Source organism: Mustela erminea, chromosome 18 (assembly GCF_009829155.1).
Source record: "Mustela erminea isolate mMusErm1 chromosome 18, mMusErm1.Pri, whole genome shotgun sequence".
Lineage (NCBI taxonomy): Eukaryota > Metazoa > Chordata > Mammalia > Carnivora > Mustelidae > Mustela > Mustela erminea.
The window spans coordinates 28,225,631-28,243,688 of NC_045631.1; the positions used below are offsets into that span (position 1 = coordinate 28,225,631).

The 18,058-nt window shown below is 35.4% G+C and overlaps 1 protein-coding gene across 2 annotated transcripts in view; it reads right to left on the bottom strand.

Annotated features, from left to right (window-relative positions):
* Positions 1-18,058, bottom strand: part of CLTC (clathrin heavy chain) — a 66,093-nt gene that overhangs the window by 21,014 nt on the left and 27,021 nt on the right. For both annotated transcript variants that reach the window (XM_032321149.1, XM_032321150.1), the window contains exons 5-14: positions 16,578-16,691; positions 15,979-16,152; positions 12,364-12,561; positions 11,438-11,638; positions 8,932-9,084; positions 8,203-8,325; positions 7,383-7,520; positions 7,016-7,180; positions 6,671-6,851; positions 4,795-4,958 (exon numbers count right to left, since the gene is read on the bottom strand). In XM_032321149.1, the coding sequence (XP_032177040.1) occupies positions 4,795-4,958; positions 6,671-6,851; positions 7,016-7,180; positions 7,383-7,520; positions 8,203-8,325; positions 8,932-9,084; positions 11,438-11,638; positions 12,364-12,561; positions 15,979-16,152; positions 16,578-16,691 (1,611 nt within the window). The remainder of the gene's footprint in view (positions 1-4,794; positions 4,959-6,670; positions 6,852-7,015; positions 7,181-7,382; positions 7,521-8,202; positions 8,326-8,931; positions 9,085-11,437; positions 11,639-12,363; positions 12,562-15,978; positions 16,153-16,577; positions 16,692-18,058) is intronic.

The window sequence follows — 18,058 nt, forward strand, 5'->3', positions numbered from 1 at the left end:
TATGAGAATCTATTCTACACTAGCAGGAGAGGCTCACATAAACTTGGTTCTTCTCTCAAAGAAAGAAATGCCCCAGTAGCTGGTGTTCCACTAAATTTTTCATAATTCCACTCAATTCTTAGTAAGCTAGACTCAGATTCATAGCAAAATACCAAGTCCTTCCACATACACCCTTTATCAAAAAAGTAACAGATTTGTGAGCCACCAGTGTCATTCAGGATATAAAATAATCACAGTAGGACTTTCATTAATAGTAACATTGCAAGTGAGTCTGGAGTTGACTTAAGAACTACAGTCACATTATAAAAATGACGATATAAATGGTTCATAGTTGTTTCAAACTAATGATTTTTTACCCCTCCCAAATTCCAATCTACATGGCCCGCCTCTAACACTATTACAATAAAGTCTAAAGGAACAGCATGATGGTTACGAAAAAAAAAAAAAAAGAGAGAGAGACAGAGAAAAAAGCAAGCACATAAGGAAAAGACATCTTTAAATTACCAATTGCTTTTATCATTACAAATACCAAGCTATAATCCTACTTATAGATTGACACAGATGTTACAGACAGGTTGGTAAGACCTGTACTGGGCATTTACCTGATACATGTCCTGTTAAATTCCACAGACATAAGGTACAGCACAAAAAACAATAGTTTCCATCAGGAATTCATTTATACACATTGAAACATTCCTCAATAAATGATTCCTCTATGTCAGTCTAATAAGGAAGTACAACTAAGCAGAACAGGACTTTCCCCAATGACAATCACTGAGAACATTATTTGCAATGTTAAAATAAAATGGTTCATAAGTTTAGTGCATATCACTCATCCAATTATAAATAACTTGAAGAATAGCCTATGAAATGTTCAGAGAACACCAAACTAACTATGGAAGAAGGGAGAAAATCCAAATAAAAAATCAAAATGGCTGTAAATCTGAAGTGGAAGTCCAGCTGCAGATTTTTGCCATTAAGGAAAGTCTAAAGCATGTATTATTTAGCACCATGGAAACTCTGTACTAACAGCTACAATAATTTCTAGAAAAAATGTTGATCTACCTATCCATAAGATTTCAGTTGGCCAAGTTTTTCCTACTAAATGAACATCAGAAAGTCAGTGGATCAACACACTATTCTTTTTCCTCTTTAACATCCACATAAAATATTATATATTTTATATATTTTATTTTACCACTTAGAAAATACACTTAACAGTAATGTAAGATTACCTAGGCATTTTGGTCTCATGCATGGGTCTTTAAGAATTCTGCTGGTTAAGACAACTATACCATATTTCTGAAGAAAATTTAAGATTAGAAAAGTAGATTAAAAACTAGTGTTTTTTCTTGACTGCCTAAATTTGCACGCGATTTCACATATGGGAAAAATGCTATTAATAGTTTAAATTATTTCCTAAAAAGGTTAACCCACTAGCTATTATGGTTAAACATTTTAAAGAACAAAACTGAAATTATATAAACACATTCAGAGGTTTTCTTAAACATTAAGTTATTCACTTAGATCATATTTATTGAGGATCTATGTACTGGACACTGTTCTTATGCACTAAGATATAGCAGGGAATAAGGTAAAGCATTCTCTCAGGGAACCATGTTCTGGTGGAAAAAGGCAAGGTCTCGTAATGTTAAGTGTCTTAAAGAAAAATAAAGCAGGACAGGGATGAGGTGAAGATGGAAGGTAGGTTTTATTTTAAACATGGTAATCTGAGACATCCTTGCTCATAGCATTTCATCAGAAATCTGAATAAAAACAAGGAATTCTTGTCATGAAGATTTGAGAAAAAAGTAGAAAAGGGCACAAGCAATGTCCTGGGGCAGGAGAGAGTTCAGGGAGTTCCAGGAATAGCAAGCAGGCCACTGTGGTTTAAGTACAACCAGAAAGAAAAATGATAAAAGAAGTAAGATCAAAAGTAGCAGAAAGCAGATCATGGGTCTGAAGAACAGTTCCATGCTTTCTACAGAGACCTATAGTTCCACAGGGTGAATGCATGAGCCAAATCATGCTATGACAACATTTCATCCTGTCACAGGCTACTTTAAAGAAGTCATCATCAATCAGCATTGGTGGTGTAGTGGTGAGCATAGCTGCCTTCCAAAGAAGTCATAGTCTACCAATCTCTGTATTACTGGTGGCTAACACATAAATTGCACTTGAATGTTCAGGATCAGAGTATTTTTCTTCTCAGAGTTTACATATCACACCAGTCAATTACCATACGGCTAGTGTCTCCAAAATGAAATTTAATGACCGCGATGATGAGATGTAGCATTATACAGGTCAATAAGGAAAGAGAGTGAAGGGCCTAGTATGTTCATTCTTACTACTGGGGTACAAGGTAGAATACAATAGTAATATCTAAGTACTGAGCTCCCATTTCAGGCTGAAGATAAGACACAAGGTTTACCTTTAACTTCAGCTGGAAATAAAATTCCTTCATAAAGTCAGGAATAACATAAAACCAAAGGGGAAAGTTGCCTCATAGAAAATGATCACATGTTGGCTGACTACCTTATTTCCAAGGTCCACCAACACAGTTTATTAACAATAGTTATCACTCGAACACCTATGGCATACAAGGTACTTGACTAGATGAACACAGCTTCTGGATGGAGAAACTGAGGCTAAGGCATACCAGTCAATTTGCCTTAGGTAACAGCTAGACAAATACCAAATGAACAAACAATAGCTAATGACACAACAGAATTTGAACCAGGGCTGACTGGTTTAAAAGCCCAGAAAAAACATCCATTTCCCTACTCTATCAAACTTACACCTGATTCACCGTGTGATGTGTGGAAGGGGAGTCCTCTTCTCATTAGATCTCAGGGGCTATGCAACATAAGGTTATACCATGCTAAAATCCAGAGGATTTCTGAAGCTCAAGATCGTAATTAAGTGAAAATAGTTAATTTAGTACCATTTTACATATAAATAATAGAAAAATACAAACCCAGTTCTAAAGCAATGACAACTGAAGCGTAACAGTTGAGAGCTTAGTAACAAAAAAGGAATCAGTGTGAGAATCAGGTAATATTTAAAAAAAAAAAAAAAAAAAAAAAGGAAACAGTACTGATACTCAAAAGAGGAACTGAATTGTTTTCTTGGGTACTCTACTCAAGCATAAAGCATCAAATCTTCTTGATCTGGAGGGCTTTTTGGCACCAGAAAGCCTTGGGTTTGAACACAGCATACTATCTAGGTTACTCACAATACTCATGATGGCCAAGACATCATAGAAAGCTATAGATACTGGTGAAAATTTATCTTTTAATCTAAAATATAAGGCAACTTCTATACTTAGTAACTAAGAGTTTAGCTGTTTAATCTAGAGCCCAGCAATAATTTTTCAGAAGGGACAGCAGCTAATAAAACTATAGATTTAGATAATCTATGTTATTTAGTACAGTATTTTAAACTCAGTATACTGAATTACAAAATAATTGTTTTGGTTTTAGTTTCAATGTAAAATTCTTCCAAAAGACAAAAAATACTGAACTTTATATACAGTCTCTGGAACTGTTTCATATATATACACACACACCCATGTATGTATGTATAAAATTTAAGTGCAAAATATATTTTTAAGGGGTAATGGAAGTTTTCTATAGTTTATTTTTATCGGCAACTGCCAATTTTAAAGCTTTATTTTCCTTACTGTATAACTGGTAGATATGACAGTAAAACTAAACATTAAACAAATTTAACTGCCCATATGTTCTGATGAGCTAAAAATCTTTAAACCATTATTCTTCACTGCAACACAGGCAGTTCTTACTTTTCTATAACTAGTGTCGAAAAGCTGAGGGTTTTCTTTTGTTAGATCTTACCTTCAGTTTAATTAATTACACACAATTAATATTGAGTTTCTAGAGAAAAGCTACTTCAATGAGAGAGAAACCTAGGTCCTTTAGATAACAAACCCTTCATGTAAATACAGGCTCCTGAAGGACATGAGGGCAAACTGACCTTAATCTTTAAGAGGAGTATACCTGAAAATCTAAACACTGAGAATCTCCAACTACTTTTCAAAATTTTTCTTCCAAAATTCAAGTGAAAGAAATTCTTTTGACACAGTGCTATTTTTTCTTCTTTTAAAGAGATGTTAATTCTTCTTCTTCTTTTTTTTTTTTTTTCGGTTAAGATTTTATTTGTTTATTTGACACTCAGAGATCATAAGTAGGCAAAGAGGCAGGCAGAGAGAGAGGGGGAAGCAGGCTCCCCACTGAGCAGAAAGCCAGATAACAGGCTCAATCCCAGGACCCTGAGATCAGGACCCAAAGTGAAGGCAGAGGCTTAACCCACTGAGCCATCCAGGCACCCCAAGAAGTGTTCATTCTTAAGTATTACTTACCACTTCCCTTATTTCGAAGGAAACCACAGAGTATTAAATATGGAAGAAGTAATTTAGCACGTAATTTGAGAATGTTAAGAATTTCCCGTTAAGGGAAACAGTATTTTTAAAAATTTATTCATCTGAGACACAGAAACAGAGAGAGAGAGAGAGAGAGAGAGAGATAGCACGTACACCCATGAGTAGGGGAGAGAGGCATAGGGAGGAGGAGGAGCAGACTCCCCACTGAGCAGGGAGCCCGATAAGGGGCTCCATCGAAGGAAACAGAGATCATAACCTGAGCTGAAGGCAGACATTTAACCAACTCAGCCACCTGGGTGCACTAGTGAAAACAAATATTTAAAACTATGATGAAACCTATGTAAAACTTCTGATCTTCAATCCAGCCAGAAAGTGCATTACTCAAAACCACTTACCTTGAGAAAATTCTTGACTCGCTCAGGATCATAGCAGTTGCTTTCTCTGCAGATTCTTTCTACTTCTTTGATCTGCCCAGTCTTGCAAGCTGCCTGAATATACTTAAAGTGCACATCTGGGTCCTGACTAAAGTTAACAATGGATCCCAGAAAATAAAAGAGACCTTAAAGAGAAAAATAACTGAAATTAAGCATAGATGTACCTCTGAGAATGATAGAACTGAAAAATACTTAAGCAATTAAAGAAACATCATGTCAATTATACCTCAATTTAAAAATAACTTCTACTGTATAGCCCCAAGTAAAAACTGGTTGCTCAAAAAGCTCAATAAGAATACTAATTAATCTAGTAATCAGTTCAATAAATGAACATTCACTTAAATCCCTACAGAACAGACAATTCTAAGTTTTCTAATAGCTGAGAAGTAGTTAGGAGGCAGCTACCTAATACCAAAGCTAATCATACCATGTTCCACAGGAGAAATTTTAAATGAAATCATACCAGTTACGTATGAGAAATTTTGAAAGAAGTCCTTTAGAGCAGGTTTTTCCTATATTCAGTTATTTTTTTTTTTTTTTAAAGATTTTATTTATTTATTTGACAGAGAGAGATCACAAGTAGGCAGAGAGGCAGGCAGAGAGAGAGGAAGGGAAGCAGGCTCCCTGCTGAGCAGAGAGCCCGATGCGGGACTCGATCCCAGGACCCTGAGATCATGACCTGAGCCGAAGGCAGCGGCTTAACCCACTGAGCCACCCAGGCGCCCAATTCCTATATTCAGTTAATAGGAAAAATACAAAAGTGGTTTGAAAAGAATTTAATGCAGTGCTGTCCAACAGAACTTTGTGATAAAAATGTTCTATATCTGCACTGTCCAATATGGTAGGCACCAACCATACACAGCTATTAAGTACTTGAAATGCGACTGCTGTGACCGAAGAACTAAAATTTTAATTGTACTGCTCGCTTCGGCAGCACATATACTAAAATTTTAATTGTATTCAATTTTAATTACTTCAAATTTATATAGCTACATGTCACTAGTGGCTACTGTACTTGAATGAATAGAATAAATTTAGTGTATAGTATACAGAAACTGAGAAATTAAGTAAAGTAGTAGAAATCTTGTTCTTTCTGTCTAGAGCAACAGGACAAATAGAAGGAAAAAAAGATGACTGGGGCCCAGAAGCTTAGCTAATAAACCTAAGCGTCATCCAATAGGGATTACACTGCTACTCAGTATAGCAGTGATTTTCACATGGGGTACTTTTCTTCCCAGGAGACAGACATTTGGCAATGTCTGGGGAGACTTTTGGTGATCACAGCTGTTTTAGCTGATACTGGCATCTAGAAGTAGAAGCCAGGGATGCCACTAAATATCCTGCATGCCTATGACAACTCACCCCCAAAACAAATTATCCAGCCCAAATTATCTATGGTGCAAAACAAAACAAAACAAAACAAACAAGACTCCCCAAATTATCTATAGTGTAAAGGTTGAGAAAACCCAGTATATAATGATAAGTCACAAAATGTCCCTGGCTAGAAACATTTGCCATTTTAAGAGTCAGACAAAAGAAGTGTGAAATCTTATTATACCTGACCATTAATATTTTCATTTTATACAATTACGACAAAGCTACTATTTAGGTTTATGTCTTAAAATTCTGCCTTTAATTAATCTATAATATATCCAAGCTGACAGTCTCATTCGCTGCACATCTCTAGAATCCAACATAAAAGGGCTGACATTTAATAAATAAAACTCAAATTGTCCCATAAAATTTTGCTTGTAGAAAGACAGAATTTCCAATAGTATAATATCATAATAATACCCCTCTTGGCTTAATTAAAAACAACTTAGAAACTCTTAATTACCTTCAAAACTCTTGAAAGATTCAAAAAGTTCAATCAGAGATTGAGTTGACAGTTGCTCATGATATTTCGAAGCCACCTGAACACAAATCTGCAGATTTTGACGAATATTGGCAGACAGCATGGCCCTGAGGCATTCTAGGGAGTCTTCCACTGATAAGGACCCAAAGTAATTCACTAACCACTACAGGACAAAATAAACAGGTAAACAAATACATAAATGAAATAATATTGAACTTAATGTTCGATGTTATGAACATAACTTAACGAACTTAACTTCAGTACCACAACCACATTTTCTATATACCAATCAATCATATGGCCATCTGTTAGATAAAACGACAGTACCTCAGGGTTAAGAAGATGAGTGTGAACAACCGCACGCTTTATGTCATATAAATCAGTGAAGTGTTCTAATGCACGCTGCAGCAGACCAGCCTTTTCACACAGCTGAGCAATATGAGCCCGGTCATAATGCGTGAACATCTGATTCCCTAGAATAGCATCTGCAACCTATAAAACCACAAATAGGACAAATTTATTTTATATCCCATTTACAGCAGTAATTCTATATCCAGATTACACACTAAGATTCAATAGTGAATAAAGGAGAAAGTAAAGGCATCACAGTAGCTTCAAACAGCTTAATCTAAGAGGCTCTCAATATCTACTAACTAGAACAGTGGAAACATGCCTAAATGCAGGAAAAACGTACTTGAGGCGCATGCATAAGGTTCATCTCAAGCAACCGTGTCTGTAAAGGACCTTCAGATGGGCGGTTATTCTTCAGGGCATCAAGCAAGAATGCTGTACACTGCTGAATTAGATTGTATTCCATAAAGACATCCACAATCTAGGGGAAAAAAATTTAATGAGAACTGTTTCTTAAGATGTTTAAAACTTGCTTTATGATCCTGTTGAAAATTTGTAAATGAAATTAAGTATCACTTTACATATACAAAAACTGCCAGAACGAAACCCAGGTTTAAATATAATTTGTACAACGTAACTTCATAATTTTAAGAATAAATTTTTGTCATCTAGCTATTTTTAATTCTGATTAAAAAAACTGTCAAGATACTACATATACGAGCAGAATACAATCAATCAAAACAATAGTTCTAAAATTTTGATGAACTATTTAAAATACACAAAATAGGAAAAGTCTCTGAGTCCCACTTCCTATATGCATCTCTTCCTTCACCCAATGGCAGAAACCAGCCTTTATTATTCCCATATATTTTTTCATATTTTAATATATGTGCATTCTAAACAAGATGGAATTTGTTTTACATGCTTTAAAACTGTTTAAGGGTGGTATCTTCCTGTCCATTCTTCTGCTACTTGCTTTTCTGTTTTTTTTTGGTTGTTTATTTTTTAAATAAGATATTTGAGGTTTATGTTAACAGACACAGCTCTAATTTCTATTAGAAAAAGAAAGGTTAACCCATTCTTCAAAGCTGCTTAAACCCAGATCCCTCCCCTGAACTCCCTTTTTAAATCAACTTCTGCAGAATACATTTTAATGCCTTTACCTGTGTGATATCAGCAAGAGGTTCTTCATCCTGAACTAACATTTGGGCAAACTGCTGTCCCTGATCTGGACTGATACGCATGACATTCCTCAGCAAGAATATCCAGTCTGGAGTATATCCAACCTAAAAATAGACATTGATTTGCAAAGTTTCTGCTGTACAGTTTCATTTCTGTTTAGCCTTCATTTGAAGGCTTTTTTCTACAACAGAATTTTACTAATATAGGACTACTGCAAGTACAAATTCAGTTTTAATTAAGTTAACATGCTCACTTTGACCTTGGTTTATATTAGGTGAATAGACCCCTTGGTGATAACATATTTGAATGGAAAACTATAAATTTTTATAACTAACTTACTTATTTTCAATGAATGACCATTTCAAAGTTTGTTCTAAGAGGTTAAAGAGGCCTGTGACATCTTAAATTCTGAGAAGCCAAGCAAAATTATCTTCATTTTTAAAAAGAAATCTCTCTACCCCATGTGGGGCTCAAACTTGACCCCAAGGTTAAGAATCTCATGTCTATCAAATGAGTCAGTCAGGCACCCCAGCATGTAACTTCTAAGTTAAGTGTAATTCTCTATGTGAGAGCTAAAACAGGGTTTTTATGCTTTTTCAAGTAATTCAAAGTTTAAAGAAATTCACTATTAAATTCATTGACCATTACTGTAAGTTAATTTCTCAATGTTTTAATGAATTTATATTGAGAATCTGTTTCACTGAACTCACTTTTTTCGCATATAAAACAATCTTCTGGACTTGACCTGTTTCTGCAAAGCACTGAATGACTTTATTTGGGACATTAGCCCGCAGATACACACTAAGTGCCAATGTAGGGTCCACAGATTTCACAAGGTCACCAAGTTCTTCTGAACATTCCAGCTGTCCAAGGGAAAAAGAGACTGTTTAGTAATCCATGAGCTATTTTATAAATGAGCAGTTAATATTACTTTCACTATAAATAACTAATGACAGGCACTTACAATTGTCCCAGAATATATTATAAATATGCAAGGGTTGTGGTTAGTAAAGACTCTTCATCTTGTATTCACAGCACTGTCTCAGTAGAATTCTCCACACATTCTACTTAAGGATAAAAGGCCCAGCAAGACTTCATTCATACTTATAGATATAACCAACTACTTTGTTAGGAAGAGGTACCTAAAAAGTAGAATCCTGTACTTCTATCTTTTATGAATATTCAGATCATCAGATCAACATGGCCCCAATTTTTCCAAAAAGAATCCAATTTTTAATGTAATGTTATCAAATAAAAATTTAATATTTAAGGAGTCAGATGAGGCTTACCCTAAGGACCCTTCTTAAAATTAAGGTATAATCTGTATGTCTATGGGATCTAAGCTCCATTATAATTTTGACTTTTAGATCTAAGGTCGCAAAGCAGAACATACTAATTTTACAGGGACTGAGATAAAAACTTTAGAATTTTTAGGTGGTATACAAGCAAATACCCTCCTCTGTACTATTCAGACTGCATCAGTCAGCTGCCCAATCCGGAAAACAGCTTCCCTAAGAATTTTGATTTATATACTAGAGTTGATTTTCTACTTTTAATGGTTATGTCAGAGAATAGCATTTATCACTGAGAGGTAAAAAGTTCTACTGGAGTCTATACCTCTTAACTGAACATGCTAACTAGTACAAAGTTGACCAGTATCCTTTTATCATAAATAAATCCCATACAACCATTTTCACAAAAAAGGTAATGATACCTAAAAAGCTTTCACATAGCTATATAGGTCAACTCAGTTACCTTGGCTGTTCCCATTCTCTCTTAACTTAAACAATTAGAACAGACCTCAAATACTCGCTAGTATGGCTAGTAACTATTCTTCAGCAATGACTCCTGTCCAAGCATCCCAACTCTGAAACACTATTCTCCAGTATCCCATAAGACTGCTAGAAGCTGGGTCAAGAAACAAGGACTTAGAATTAGTAATGTAAAAATATTATCAATATACACTAAAACTGAAAGGTATAATTATATTAAAAGTTATTCACTACCAGAGTATTTTAAACAGTACCACCTCAGTTCCTGATATAAGACAGAGTAATTCAATACTACCACTTTGCTGAAAAAGGTTTTTTATGGTGGAATGAAAGGAATAATGCCACCAAGCAACTTTTTAAACTTGTTAGCTGCCTTACAAATAAGCAACATTTTCCATAATGTGCTCAAGAAACACAGTGCTATTAGCTGCTTTGTGTAAAAAGAAATTGCTGGGCAAATACAAAAAATACAGGGAAACCCTACAGAAAAGAAAGCTGGTTAAGAACAAATTTTAAAGAGTCAAATTTAAATAAATTTCAAGAAACTAGTTAAATATTTTTCCATGTAATTGGGAATCCCTACCACTGCTAATTAGATAGCCCTGAAGTTTTGTAACTTATCAACAATCGTTCAACATTTCATGTTTCCCTTGCACATCCAAACACTTGTTACTAGTAGCAAATACAACAATTTTGATAATACTTGGGTATTTCTAAAAGATGTATTTGTAAGGTTAAAACTACTGTGTATATCAAGTATGGGATGTGAGATAAAAGAATATATAACCTATGTCCAAAAGAGTCTTACATATGTTGACCATATGCATATATGTGTATGTATACTGAAGTAAGCATCTCATACCAAAATTTTCCAAAAGCAAAAGGATAGCAATTTAAAAAAAAAAAAAAAGGATAGCAATTTGCTTCCAGGTTAGTACTCTTAAGCACCAAGCAAGAATCCTGGATTCCATTTAAAAAACCGAACAAAGGGGCGCCTGCGTGGCTCAGTGGGTTAAAGCCTCTGCCTTCAGCTCAGGTCATAATCCCAGGGTCCTGGGATCGAGCCCCGCATCAGGCTCTCTGCTCGGCAGGGAGCCTGCTCCGCAGCACCCCCGCCCCGGCCTGCCCCTCTGCCTGCCTCTCTGCCACTTGTGATCTCTCTCTCTCTGTGTCAAATAAATAAATAAAATCTTTAAAACAAAACAAAACAAAACAAAAAACAAACAAAAAAACGAACAAAGATACCCTATCTCAACGTGACATAAAAGTTAAATACATTTTCAAAAAGGTAGTAAGTTAATGCATCTCATACAATGTCTGTCCTTGTTCTGTTCCTATAAGCAGTAAATAATGGGCATTTTGGTGCAGCCTAGATGTTTCTAACTTGCTACCATGGTATTTAAATATGATCAAAGCAAAAGTATGTTAACATAAGTTTATGTACCTTATCTTCTTTTAACCATTTCTCCAAAAGCTGTTTCCGTCCTTGCTGAAGTACAGGTCTACACAGTTCTAAGGATTCGTACTTGTTTAGCTGACCCTGGTCCAAAAGAATTCCAAAATATTGAAGTAGAGGAGAAGTTTGACCAGGCTGGGCTGGGACACTCTGGAACCGACGGATAGTGTCTGGGGTACGAAGGATTCCCTTTAAGAAAGAGAAATGTGCAAGACTCCTTTTAAAGGTGATCCAACATTACACTAATAACTCCAAGGATCTCTTGAGTCAATCTTAAAAGCATGACCTCATCTACCAATAACAAATTTCAAATGTTCCATACACTAAATAGCAAAGATTCAGTCAGTATCTGTCACACTTCTGGTTCAAGGTTGTAAAATTACTCAGAATCAGAAATATATCAATCCAATTACAATACCAATGTGTAAGAGAACAGCTTAATCGTAAAGCAGTTATGGCTGGCTGTTGTTGCAGGTTCACATTAAGTGCAAACTTTGTACTGATTGGGGTACAGAGTGTTAATTCAGTCCAACATTACAGTAAGGTGATGAGAATAAATTCAGCTACAATTTCAGACAATCTTCTTACCATAAACTAAATAGGATCTATTTAATTTTGAAGTTTAGAAATAAAAATCAGTAGCTATCACTGATGAGGGTAAACAGTGTTATAACTAATTGAACATTATTACATCTATGTAAATCATAGCTAGCTAGATCTACATAATCTGACACTGAGTTTTAAAGAGCTAACCAAGTCTAGAGGCATTGACAAGTAACTTATACTACAGGAAAATGCAACCTAAAAAGGGTTAGTTTCTCTGTGAGAGAGCTGGTTCCACTTCTAACATTATTAGAAACAGAACATATTAACATGAATCCCATCATGGCAATTTCATTTCCCTAACTATTTACCTTTGGTGCATTGGCAGCTACCTTTGCTGCCTCTGAGTAATTTCCCTGGGCAAAAAGAGCATTAAATTTCCGGGCAAAGAGTTCTTCAGCACCAGCTAAGTTGTTACGTACAGCCATTCTCAGAGCCAAATCAGGATTTTGTAGGACATTGGTGATATAAGGAATTATGTTTTCTTCTTCCACACATACTGACAGAACCTGCAATTTAAAGATTGATGAATAGCTGCAATGTATTCATTTGGATATCAATGATACAAAATTTGTTTAGAGCTGTTTACTACTGAGTCATAAAAGATAATGAAATTGTGACAACTGCATTCTTGTTGCCATAAATAAATTTTAAAAAACTTAAGGGCACCTGGGTGGCTCAGTCAGTTAAGAGTCTCAATCTTGATTTCCCGCTCAGATCATCATCTCAAGGTAATGAGATAGAGCCCCGTGTTGGACTCCATGCTGAAGCGTGTAACCTGCTTCGAGAGTCTCTCTCTCTCCTCCTCAGCCCCTTCCCCCTGCTCATGCACATGCATGCATACATGCTCCCTCTCTCAAAACAAAAAAACACCCCTGGGGATTAAAATATATGTTTATAAAAAATAAAAAATTTAAAATTAAAAAAAAAAAAAACAAAAAAAAAACCCACCACCCAGGAGAAAGAAGACTAAGGGTTGGTAAGCCATTTGGGGATTCTTAAAACATGGCCATATTTATAATATAAATACAATATTTATAATATAAATAACCACCTATTTTATACTATCTTCACACTGTCTGAACTAATTGCTTTGCAATCATCCATTCATTCGTAACATGGTTAATGTCAAAATTTAGGCCCCATTCAGTTGAGCTCCAAAAGGCAGCTCTCTATGTGGTTTATCGATTCTTGGGAGAGAGTCTGGACAATCTACAGGATTATGAAAAAGCTCTGCAATCTCAATGAAATCTAGGGCTCACCTGGAAGAAGCTTAAGGTATATTCCTTTTAACTCTAGGATTTTTTTTAACAAGGATTTTCAGTAATTTTAATTCCATTTACACTCCTAGAGACCAGATTATATACTCAATGAGGGGAGGGAATCACTGAATCTTCAAGCACCTAATATACTGCAACACATGCAGTAGATGCTTTATAAATGTAGCATCAGTAAAGAGCACTTGGAGAATAGTTACTTACCCTTAATTCTCCTTAAAAAGAAAAAAAAAAAATCACTGTCACAAAATTCTGCCCTACTTGCCTAAATTCTAAATTACTCTCAACTGACATGAGAAAGGGAGCCTTCACTTCACTACTTACATATCCATTCCTCTCCCCTACACCAGATCTGGTTATACACCTCAGCTTACAAACATATTATCCCAACAGCACTTCTCATACTGGAATTTCTCATCTGTTTCTCAGTCACAACGCCACATAAGGACAGGCACTTACCCTTCCTTAGTTGTATTATTAGCACCAGACTGTTTTGCCTGAAATAAACGCTTGATATTTGTTAAGTAAATGAAAATGGGAAATTTCTGTGCCAGTACTAACAAGAATCAAAACACAATCTGAGAATTCAATAATCAAAAGAGACAGGTAACAGTGTACCCTGTCTGTTCTATTTTTCCTTTTGAGAAAAATGAATAAATTTTAACTTCCAAATGCTTTTACTTCTACAGGTCAGAGGGACCCCTCCCCAGCTCCAGGACTTCGGCTATCCTCTATCTGCCTCATGTCATTCTACTACAAATTAAGACATTAAAGGAAGGAGTAATTACTTGTTCTTTATAGTCATTTGCATTCCAGACCCTCACCCTTAATTTAATGCTTAGCTCCCAGGAAAAATAAGGAAGATGAACAAATCCAGTTCCAGTTACAGTCTGAAGCTTCCTAATAATTGCTATGCCTTCGTCTTTCCCAAACACCAAATCCACAGATTCATCTTTATCCTATTTTAGACTGTTCTGGCAGATTTCTAGCAACCAGTACTCAATATCTACAGGGGACAGAGAAGGTTCCTCTACCTCTAAAGTCAAGTTCAGAATTTAAGCTACATACTGGCAAAAATGTTCTTGTGACAGTTTTTGGTTTTTTTTTTAAGCTTTTGATTTTTAAACCAATAGAAACCACAAACTCATTCCTTTAGGGCATATGCCCAGCAGCAACTGACTTTGACCAAAGACCAGAGGAAATGACTTAAGGCCTAAGGTCCCTATAAACACCCATCTCCCTACTCAAAGCAACTGGCCCAGAAAATTTGTTGGGAAGGAGAATCATCAGTAAGTTCTCAGAATCAGAGTTACAAATGGCAAATATATATGGTGAAATTTTCCCAGATACTTTATTACCTTAAAAATATCAGCATGGTAACAGAAATAAGGAGGTCTTTAGTTTAACAACTTCATAATTAAATTATCACTAACCTAGTTCACCAAAAGGCCAACTCATTCCTGATTTTTCTAAGAGAGACCCATTCAACTGAATACATGAAAGCTACTGAATTTTTAAAGTTGTTTAGTGCCAAGACATTGACTGGTATAGAAATACAATTTTTTTAAAAAGCCCCTTTCTAACGAAGAGTAGTGACTGAAGCAGTTAAACAAGCAATTGTAATTCATTGTGATAGATGTAGAAGAGGAGAGCTACCTAAATTCTGGCAGTATAAAGCCTAAGCACCTAATCAGGTGTGGAGATCAGACAGGGAATGGACAGACAGGGAAAGACTCCCTTTCTCTATAGGATCTGCTTCTTTACATACATACCACTTTCCAGAAATTAACAGAACAAAGGTGGAGGGGAACCTATCTGCTTCCTTTGCTTACTATCTGTGAAAAATACTAATCTGAAAAGCAAGAAAAAGGCAAGATCAGTAATAGTACTGCTTGAAATTTTAAACCATTTTTTAGAAAATAAGATACCTCCTGGTGGAATATTTTTGATCACGCTAAAATACTAAGAAAACAGAAAATGAATTACTTCTGACAATTTCAGAATAAGTAATACTTCCCCTATCTAATTGGATAAGTTTCCAGGTACCCCGCAATAGCTATTGTAACACAGCACTTTCCAACATTAAATATTTAATAACAGGAAAAGAGATGTAGAAAGAATTCTTTCCCCAGGAGTTGATTAACTGACTTAGCAATCACAAAACGAAAAAAACCCTATTAAAAAAAAGCAAAACCACCTGCCAAATGTGACCCTAATAGTTTTTTTGCATGGAGAGTCTTTTTTTTTTTTTTTAATGACTTATTTATTTGATTGCGGGAAGGGGCAGAGGAAAAGACTCTTCAAGCAGAATCCCTGCTGAGTACAGAGCCCTACTTGATCCCCAGATCACGCAATCCATGAGATGGACCTGAGCTGAAATCATGAGCTGGACAACTAAAAGACTAAGGCCACCCAGGCACCCAAGAAATATTTCTTTTGACAATAAAGACAGATAAACACAATCCTAAGTGGCTATGTGTCAAATAGTTTCTCTTTGAATCAGGATCAAAGGGAGACTTTTTACCATGTGCTTCTGTATTTTTATGTGTATATTATTTCTGACATCCAAACCATTTGCTTTTTGGGAAGAAAAAGCAAAGTTCATGGTAGTTTTATTTCACTGCTTAATTTGTTTCAAGATTTCCTTACTTGTCCCTTTCTGTTGACTCCAATTATTCCAGCTGTAGCTTCATGCGGTGCAGTAACAAAGATTGTTTCTCCACTGATTCTATTCATGTAGATACAGGTACCAGTCTCAAGATCATAGAGGTGGATATAACCATACTTAGTAATCAAGAATACTACATCATGCTTTTCACTAATCTGTATAAAGAAAATCAACAATTCAGTAAAATCATGAATCTACAGAGAGAAAAATTAATTCATTTCCATTTTAGAGACGCTAAATTCTAGAACTTTGACAAGAGGCTTATATGAGAAATATATATGGTTTCCTCATTTCTATTGCCATTTACTACCCCAAGTTCTTACAATTAACAAAGAGTATAAGTAAAATGTATAAAAGAGAAACATAATTTTGAACTTAGGAAACCCAGTTTATTCATTACATGAAAATTAAGAACACTTCTTTACAAAGGAGCACTAATAAACTTTACTACTGAATAAAGGGTATTTTTCTAAGCACTACTAAATTACACTGACTGTGAGTAGCAGTTTGGGGATTAATTTTGTTTGGGTATTAATTTGGAGGAGAGATTTTAAAAGTCCATTTGTTTTGCTTAAAATACCTGCATTGCAACAGGAAAGTCATTTTGTGCTTCTGGAGGGAAGAAAACATCCACTGCCTTCTTTGGAAAGGGCTGGTTTCCTGTAGGTGGTGTGCCAACTTCAATGATATGTAACTGTTTAAAAGAAAATAAAATTGATACAGATCTCTCATTCAGCAGTTGATCATCACAGCAACTTTATTTGTAGCCCCACACTGAAAACAACCAAAATGTTCTAAAATAGGTGAATATTAAACTATGGTACAATTACACCATGGAATACTCCTTAGTAACAATAATTTTAAAAATTCTTGTGGACATTACGCCAAGTGAAAAAAAAAATGCCAATCTCAAAGTGGCACATGTTATACAGTTCTACTCATGGAGCATTCTTGAAGTGATAGTATTACACAAATGGAGAGTAAATTAGTAGTCAGGAGTTTGAGACACTGGGGAAGCAGAGGAATCCATGGTGATAGAACAGTATATATCACGAATCTACTCCTGTTAAATGACATAGAATGATACAATTGTACCAATGTCAATTTCTGGTTTTTCAAATGTACTGTAGCTATGCAAGATGTAACCAAAAACTAGGTAAAAAACAGAGGGCTCTCTCTGTACTGCCTTTGTAGCCTCCTATGTATTCTTTTAAGATAAAAACTTTTAAAAAGCTAACTGAATAGCTAGAGGGAATCACACCTCAATCTACCATAAATTAAGGGCACAGAATGGTAATATATGACCCAGGAAGGTACTTTCTCATCGTTTCCAATTATAATTTACTCTTTCCAAATAGAATTCTAACTTAAGTTGTTAAATTTTTCTCTACCTATACATCTCTCTAACACAGATGGAAAGTATATACCTAAGTTGGTTCTCTAATCACATATACCTCATGGATAAGAACATTTTGGTTCAAAATATCTGATGCTGCATATCAGCCAGGCAAGAAAAGTAAAAAAAAAAAAAAAAAAAAAAAACCTCAATAAAAGAGCATTATATATTTAGCCTAATTAGTCATGTCAGGAATGGAGTCAAATAAAAAACAGTACAGTTTTCAAGATACATACCATACGAAAATTGTAGGGTCTCATCCTTCATTAGATTAAGTATCCATACTGAAAAGAATGGTTTTCTTTCAAAAGCTATGGCAAACTATAGCAGAAAACACAGCTATCTTCCAAAAGCCATGGTAGAGTACAAAAGATAAAGCATTCAAGAACCTATACAGGTTCTTCCCTATGACCCTGCAATTGCACTACTGGGTATTTACCCCAAAGATACAGATGTAGTGAAAAGAAGGGCCATCTCTACCCCAATGTTTATAGCAGCAATGGCCACGGTCGCCAAACTGTGGAAAGAACCAAGATGCCCTTCAACAGACGAATGGATAAGGAAGATGTGGTCCATATACCCTATGGAGTACTATGCCTCCATCAGAAAGGATGAATACCCAACTTTTGTAGCAACGTGGACGGGACTGGAGGAGATTATGCTGA